We start from the raw sequence: 8,582 nt of genomic DNA, 5'->3' as shown, positions 1-8,582 counted from the left end.
GGAGCTCTGGTTCCCATTAGTAAGTCTCCCCTCTACTCCCATTCCTGCTATTGTCCATCATGGTCAGATAAGATTAAAGCCAGATCAGAAGATGTTTACCCAAAATTGTTGGCCCATCAGATTTCCTTTCTTTGTTGAAACTGGCTAACTTAGGAAAGAAGACTACCAAAGACATTGAAGACCCTCAGTCCTCCAGGTTAAGCCCGCCAAATCTTCTTTGCAATGGATCATCTCCTCTTCTTCCTTTTTTTCCTTCTCCTCCTCCAATCCTCATTTCCTTCTCCTCATCTCTTCTCCCTTTCTCCTCCTCCTCTTTCCTCAGCTTCTGCTTTCCTCCTAAGCTTCTTCCTCTTCCTCCTTCTCCTCCTTCATTTCTCCTCTTCTTTCTGTCCCCAACCCCCATCACCCCACACGCACTTCTTCACTTTCAAATAAGTGTCTTTCATATATTGGTTTTGCTGCTGTGTGTGAATTTTTTTATTTCCCTGCTGCATGTTGTTTCTGAATTAGATTCCCTGCCTTTTAGTTATTTTTTGTTTCTGGATTGTATAACTTTATTATATATAAATATATATCAGAAATATATTAGAAACACACACACATGCATATGATGATCTTTGGGTCTAGGCATGGACTTAATAAAGCCTTCTTAATTTTTACATTTACTTTTCTCTCAAGTCTAACTTTTCTTTTACAGATTCTAACAATTACCTTCCCCTCATTCACTCAGCTTTTAGTTCATTGAGAATTTGACACATGACTATAATGTGTTTGGATCAAATCAACCCATCACTATTTGCTTTTAAACTCACTAAATCCATTCAGTTCATCCTGTATGTTCATGGAACACAGGAACATGTCTAGTCTATCAGGAGCCAAAGAACATTAACAGTACCTTGAGACCTGAACAATGTCAGGCTAGGAATATTCTATGTCTTTTAGTTATTTAACTGGCAGGGGAAACAATGTAAACCTAGACACCTTACATGGGATCAGAATTCCTTGAAACTAGAATTACTGGCAGTTGTTGTGAGCCATTCACAAGGAGTACTGGGAATTGCATCCAGCTCCCTTGCAAGGACAGTGTGTGCTCTGACAGCTGCATATTCTTTCCTACCCTTATTACAGTTCATAAAGAACTATTTCATTTCTCTTTGTAGTCACTCTTCCTTAAACAGTAACCTTTAGCCGTGTGTGTGTGTGTGTGTGTGTGATTCTGTTTCCTTTTGTCCATGTTCTGATGCTTCCAATCTTTAAAATGTTAGCAAACACTGCTCCAAGGAAGGAGAAGGAATACTGGAAAGAAAATGCAATTTTTATATCTAAGATCAAAACACTCTCAGCTTCCTTTGATTCTATCCTAGACTTTGTACCAACAGATTGGGATTCATTTTTAAACATTCTTTCTCTTTAGGTAATTTTTAATTAGCACACAAAATAATAGTTTTCATTATGGCATTCATTTTCACACTACCTTGTTGTGTGGTCCTCCCACTCTGCTCCTCTTCCCTGCCTCCCTCCTACTCTCAGGATCCCCCATCATTTTCTAAAGTTTATGTGATGGAAGTTTATACTTTTTGCAGAACACACAGTCAATAAAGAATCATAGACCTCAATTCAGAGTTGTTACTAAAATGAAGAGAACATGGAATGAAAGAGGATTTAGGGAGAAGAAGAAAGCAGCTATAAAGAAACAGCAAAACAAGACAGGATAAGAAATGCAAACAAGAAAGAAAAAGCAAAAGAAAAGAAAGAAAGAAAGAAAGAAAGAAAGAAAGAAAGAAAGAAAGAAAGAAAGGAAGGAAGAAAGAAAGGAAGAAAGAAAGACATTCAAGACCTTGACTGTATTGCACAGGGGTTGGGAAGATATACAAAATTTTAAAATGCATAGAAATATTTCAACAATTTATGAGCAAGCATGAAAAAGTAAAATGTATTTTCAATTGCAACGATTTCAAATTGGACCATCTTGGCTTCATGAAAATTTCAACGTTCCAGTAAAAGTTGAAATATAACACAGAAAATTGTTATAAAATCCTTCCACTCTATTTTCCATTTGGACCTGTTGAATGTTACTTAATTTCTCACCATCTCTCTAGTGATGCCCTGCCTTTAAGAAGGTCAGTAGGAGAGCTAAACTTTCTCTTTCCACATAGATTAAGGACAAATGTTTCTATGTGAAACTTCTATGTGAAGTTGTCAGTTCATATGACAACTTCATTATCATTCTCATTGTGGTTTGTCTCTTATATATTAGACGACTTGTTTCCCCTTGTGTGAGATGACAAGTTCTCTGTTCCTGTGACATTATGGTAGGCAATCATGACGGACAATTATCCAATTATCTTTACAGAGCACACACATTAGCCATAAAATAAGCACATGCTTGCTTTAGCTGCAATGAGTATCCATATTCCCTGCTTTATGAGTGTAGGGTTTCCAAATGCTAAAGAGGTATTGTAGGTTGTAAAGTTTATTTGGACACTCAGTCCAGTCTCTTTCTGCTCCTAATTTGTGTTAGTTCTAGAAGGAGTTTTTAATAATTGATTGTCTCTCATTTTTAAAATAAAACAACTGTAACTGGAGACTGATAAAAGCCTTTCATTACACCAAGAGTTCTCAAGTGTTATAACAGCATAAAAAGACATGAGAAGTGGTCTGTAGTCTTATTCTTTCTGCCCCTACAATAATACTTATATTTGAGATGGTAGGCCCTATGCCGAGTTAGCAATTAGACTATTAATACTTTTTATAATGCAGCCTTGTGATTATGCTGCTGCTGATGATGATGATGATGATGACGATGACAACAACGACCACGATGATGACGACGACGACTATGATGATGATGAATTCATTTTACTATGTCTAGTATTGGGAGAACTGGTTTTAAAAGCCCATTGCCAATTATTCATTTCCCTAGACATTGCTATAAAACATGTAATATTCTTTAGTAAATTATTTTAGAAGAATCTTATAATGCAGTGAAAACTACCTCAAAGAAATAATACATGTCTACAACTATGTCAAAATCTTGTAGCACTGAAGTTATTCCCATCAAAGGAATGCATATTTGGTGACCCTGAGGAAAGAAACCCTACCATGAAGAATTTGAGCTCTTCCCTTTCAACACTCCAACCATTGTACTTATAATAAGGAATATATGGCAAAATGTCTACAGGTATTAAATTAAGTTTAAAAAAGTAAAAATAAACTTATTTTATAGCCTTGATCTAAGTACAAACATGACTCAAAATGAACTGGACCAGAATATTCTTAGAGTTATTGCCTTTAAAGTCATATCCTCACCTTCAACCAGAGGCTTTATTTGCAAAATTATTTTTATTTAACTAAAATATAATTATATGATTTCCCCTTTCTCTCCCTTTCTCTTTCTTTCAATCCTTCTAATGACTCCCTGCTCCTTTTTAACCATTGTTACAGGCACAAGTGTTATTCTTACACAAAATTCCTATTCTTTGGTTCTGTCTGCCTTTATGAAAAGCTGTTGTGTCAAGGACATCAAATTTTGATACCCCATTTAGCTATGTCTAGACTTCTCAGAAGGCTACTATATACTCAACTCCTTCTTAAAATGCATTTTTCTTCTCTATTTGTCTGAATTTCTATAAAACAATATCCACGTTTTGGGTTTAAAGTACAGAAATTCATTTTTAACAGTTCTAGGAGCCAGAAATCCAAGATCATACAGTTGTGTTCTAGTGAGATCTCCCAAGTTGCTGCTTGTCACTTTCCTTTAGTATCCAGAACTGTGGACATGCTTAGGTCAAGTAATAGAGATTTCCATTGTCCCATTGTGGGTTAGCCATACTATAACTTTTCTTCTCCACTTGGACTAACTGCTTTATTTTAGCAGGCAAATGGCTGGGTCCACTGCCAGTTATCACTAAATATCACTGTTATAACCTCATGGAATTTATAAATTCCTCCAGATGCTCCCTAACATATGTCTGACAGTCTGTTTAGAGGTTTTTAATAACAATTCTTAGATGTACATAGAAGAACTGAGAGATTTCTAACCAGTCAGGTGTGATTTCTATCCTCACACACCACTACCCTTTTAGAAAGTCACTAATTATACTTTGCTTCATCAACATGCAGAGGGGCAAATTGAAGGGTTCTTCATAGCTTACACTGTTCAGAAAAAGCCCCAAGGATTACAGAATTTACACCAGGATTCATGAGTCACAAACCAGGAAATATAAGAAACCCCAGAGATGATGTATTTGACTAAAGAAAATATGCAATTACTTCCTTCTATTCTTATGGTAACTTTATTGTTCGTAATTAGGTAAAAGATATAAGATCTCTATCAAAATTTAAAAAAGTAACATTTTGGAATGGGAAGACAAAATGCAGACTGATAAAGCCCAGTCTCAACAGATACATCTACAGAACAATACGACACCTAAGGATACAGGACCATGGTATAAGGTGGGTCAGAAAGACTTTAAGAAGCTGACGATCAGTGACTTTGCTACAAGAGTGTGTCTCTTAGGGATGTCAGAAGGTACATACATGAGGTCTCACCAGCATGGCTTCCTGAACATGAGTGGAAATAGAAAAATTAGCAGTAGACATGATAACATGGATGAAGAAGTGTAGCAAGGACCTAAACCTTACACAAAGAACTGTAGGCAACTTAGAAATGCTGGGAGCAAGAGAGAAATAATGTTCCACAGGAAAGAAAACACCAGTGTTTATATAATTGTTTGTCCGGTGTCAAATGGTCATCCCTAAAAATATGCATATAAGTAGTACTATGCAAACTGAGCAGATTGTATTTATGTATTTATGTATCTAAGAATATGTATATATACACATATACATATGTATACATATATACTATATAAATATGTACATACAAATAATATATAAAGCAATTATATGTGTATACGTATATGTAAAATAATTGATGAAGGACCATGAATTTGAATAAAAATGGGTATATGAAAGGATTTAGAAATGGGAAATGAAAGGGAGCACTAAAATAATTTCAAAATAATTGAATTCCTCTACACAAAAGAGAAACAAACCGAGAAAGAAATTAGGGAAACGACACCCTTCATAATAGACCCAAATAATATAAAGTAACTCGGTGTGACTTTAACCAAGCAAGTAAAAGATTTGTACAATAAGAACTTCAAGACTCTGAAGAAAGAAATTGAAGAAGACCTCAGAAGATGGAAAGATCTCCCATGCTCATGGATTGGCAGGATTAATATAGTAAAAATGGCCATTTTACCAAAAGCCATCTACAGATTCAATGCAATCCCCATCAAAATACCAATCCAATTCTTCAAAGAGTTAGATAGAACATTTTGCAAATTCATCTGGAATAACAAAAAACCCATATGAGGATAGCTAAAACTATCCTCAGCAATAAAAGGACTTCAGGGGGAATCACTATCCCTGAACTCAAGCAGTATTACAGAGCAATAGTGATAAAAACTGCATGGTATTGGTACAGAGACAGACAGATAGAACAATGGAACAGAATTGAAGACCCAGAAATGAACCCACACACCTATGGGAACTTGATTTTTGACAAAGGAGCCAAAACCATCAAATGGAAAAAAGACAGCATTTTCAGCACATGGTGCTGGTTCAACTGGAGGTCAACATGTAGAAGAATGCAGATCGATCCATGCTTATCACCCTGTACAAAGCTTAGGTCCAAGTGCATCAAGGACCTCCACATCAAACCAGATACACTCAAACTAATAGAAGAAAAACTAGGGAAGCATCTGGAACACATGGGCACTGGAAAAAATTTCCTGAACAAAACACCAATGGGTTATGCTCTAAGATCAAGAATCGACAAATGGGATCTCATAAAACTGCAAAACTTCTGTAAGGCAAAGGACACTGTGGTTAGGACAAAACGGCAACCAACAGATTGGGAAAAGATCTTTACCAATCCTACAACAGATAGAGGCCTTATATCCAAAATATACAAAGAACTCAAGAAGTTCGACCGCAGGGAGACAAATAACCCTATTAAAAAATGGGGTTCAGAGCTAAACAAAGAATTCACAGCTGAGGAATGCCGAATGGCTGAGAAACACCTAAAGAAATGTTCAACATCTTTAGTCATAAGGGAAATGCAAATCAAAACAACCCTGAGATTTCACGTCACACCAGTGAGAATGGCTAAGATCAAAAACTCAGACGACAGCAGATGCTGGCGAGGATGCGGAGAAAGAGGAACACTCCTCCATTGTTGGTGGGATTGCAGACTGGTACAACCATTCTGGAAATCAGTCTGGAGGTTCCTTAGAAAATTGGACATTGAACTGCCTGAGGATCCAGCTATACCTCTCTTGGGCATATACCCACAAGATGCCCCAACATATAAAAAAAACACGTGCTCCACTATGTTCATTTCAGCCTTATTTATAATAGCCAGAAGCTGGAAAGAACCCAGATGCCCTTCAACAGAGGAATGGATCCAGAAAATGTGGTACATCTACACAATGGAATATTACTCAGCTATCAAAAACAATGACTTTATGAAATTCATAGACAAACGGTTGGAACTGGAAAATATCATCCTAAGTGAGCTAACCCAATCTCAGAAAAACACACATGGTATACACTCATTGATAAGTGGCTATTAGCCCAAATGCTTGAATTACCCTAGATGCCTAGAACAAATGAAACTCAAGACAGATGATCAAAATGTGAATGCTTCACTCCTTCTTTAAAAGGGGAAAAAGAATACCCGTGGCAGGGAATAGAGAGGCAAAGATTAAAACAGACGCAGAAGGAACACCCATTCAGAGCCTGCCCCACATGTGGCCCACACATATACAGCCATCCAATTAGACAAGATAGATGAAGGAAAGAAGTGCAGGCCGACAGGAGCCGGATGTAGATCGCTCCTGAGAGACACAGCCAGAATACAGCAAATACAGAGGCGAATGCCAGCAGCAAACCACTGAACTGAGAATAGGCCCTCCATTGAAGGAATCTTAGAAAGGACTGAAAGATTTTAAGGTGCTTGATACCCCATATGAACAACAATGCCAACCAACCAGAGCTTCCAGGACTAAGTCACTACCCAAAGACTATACATGGACTGACCATGGACTCTGACCTCATAGGTAGCAATGACTATCCTAGTAAGAGCACCAGTGGAAGGGGAAGTCCTGGGCCCTGCTAAGACTGAACCCCCAGTGAACTAGATTGTTGGGGGGAGGGCGGCAATGGGGGGAGGATGGGGAGGGGAACACCCATAAAGAAGGGTAGGGGGAGGGATTAGGGGGATGTTTGCCCGGAAACCGGGAAAGGGAATAACACTTGAAATGTATATAAGAAATACTCAAGTTAATAAAAAAAAAAGCAAAAAAAAAATGATGACAACCTTAAAAAATAAGTAATTCAAACTCATTTTCATGGAAAATTAAAAGCTAATAAGGTGGGGGTCATCAGACACGATAGGCCTATGCTTGAACTATAATTCTGCCTTTGTGTACATGCAATTATACCCTCTGTAACTGGATTTTCCTAGTAGGATATGGACTGATCATTGGTTATTGGCTTTCCTGCAGGTTATAATGCCATCTATGTTTTCCAAATAGAGGTCAAGTAAGTTGCCAGTGACAAAGGAAATTTAACATATTATACTTAACAGCCTTCTACATAATGTAAGCAGAACTTTAAGATCTCTCTCTCTCTCTCTCTCTCTCTCTCTCTCTCTCTCTCTCTCTCTGTGTGTGTGTGTGTGTGTGTTTGTGTACACATGAACACGCATGTATGAGGACACATGTGCGAGTATAACCATACACTTATGCTCATGTGTACAGATGGTTTCAGGGTCCAGACAATCTTTTGCAGCAGGATTCACACACAGTTGTGAGCCTGGATGCTCAAACCTAATTAGGGTCTTCTGCAAGAATACCAAGGCCAATACCTGCCCAAGGTCGCTGCTAGGATGTTCACAGCATTCCAATCTTGAAGCATGGTAGTCATCCTTTCCAATGGCTCTTTCCTGGCTACCTATGACTACTATCAGTGCTCCTTGGCTTCCTTGACCAGCAACAGCTTCTGTGGAGGCTTTGAGTACCCCACAGATGCTTTGGCCTATCACCCGGTTTTCCTCATGGTCAAGCATGGCCACTAGTGGGCCAGCTTCATTTTCAGGAAGTCCTCCCTCTAATTCATGTCCAAAGTGTTGGAGTCCCCAAAGCACTTAGCAGAATTAATCTCCACAAACCCCTGCCAGCCTCTAAAACATGGTTACCTGTGACTGGACTATGAAAACCATGAAGAAGGAACAAGTAATTCATCTTGGCCAGGCCAACACCAGAGTCCAGTCCTGACACAGTAGAATCACAAGCCAAGCCAAGTTTCATAGGTGCTAGGCTGGAACCCCACTTACCCCACCATGTAAGCTACAAAAGCAGCTGCAAGCAGCAAGAACCAGCAAGAGCTGGAGAGATCTCCCTCTCCTCTCACAGCAGTGAGCTTTCCTAACCCATAGCTGGACCTTGCACCAAAGCAGAAAATAAACATCCATCAAACACCTCACCTTAATAAAAAGAATACTAATTATTCCT

The 8,582-nt window shown here is 38.3% G+C and overlaps 1 protein-coding gene across 1 annotated transcript; it reads left to right on the top strand.

The window, feature by feature from the left end:
• Positions 1-7,984: 7,984 nt before the first annotated feature.
• Positions 7,985-8,219, top strand: LOC120097553 (pancreatic progenitor cell differentiation and proliferation factor-like). The gene is made up of 2 exons (XM_039095249.1): positions 7,985-8,115; positions 8,150-8,219. The coding sequence occupies exons 1-2, from the start codon at positions 7,985-7,987 to the stop codon at positions 8,217-8,219; spliced, it is 201 nt and encodes a 66-aa protein (XP_038951177.1).
• The last annotated feature ends 363 nt before the right edge of the window (positions 8,220-8,582 follow it).

Source organism: Rattus norvegicus, chromosome 16 (assembly GCF_036323735.1).
Source record: "Rattus norvegicus strain BN/NHsdMcwi chromosome 16, GRCr8, whole genome shotgun sequence".
Lineage (NCBI taxonomy): Eukaryota > Metazoa > Chordata > Mammalia > Rodentia > Muridae > Rattus > Rattus norvegicus.
Note: the sequence above shows the minus strand (reverse complement) of the source record. Positions and strands in the feature narration are given on the sequence as shown.

Excerpts from the sequence above, each read along its gene's own strand:
- LOC120097553 (XM_039095249.1), top strand. The coding sequence starts at position 7,985 with ATGGTAGTCATCCTTTCCAATGGCTCTTTCCTGGCTACCTATGACTAC. Across the intron at positions 8,116-8,149 it reads GATGCTTTGGCCTATCACCC|GCCAGCTTCATTTTCAGGAA; the intron begins GGTTTTCCTCAT and ends GGCCACTAGTGG.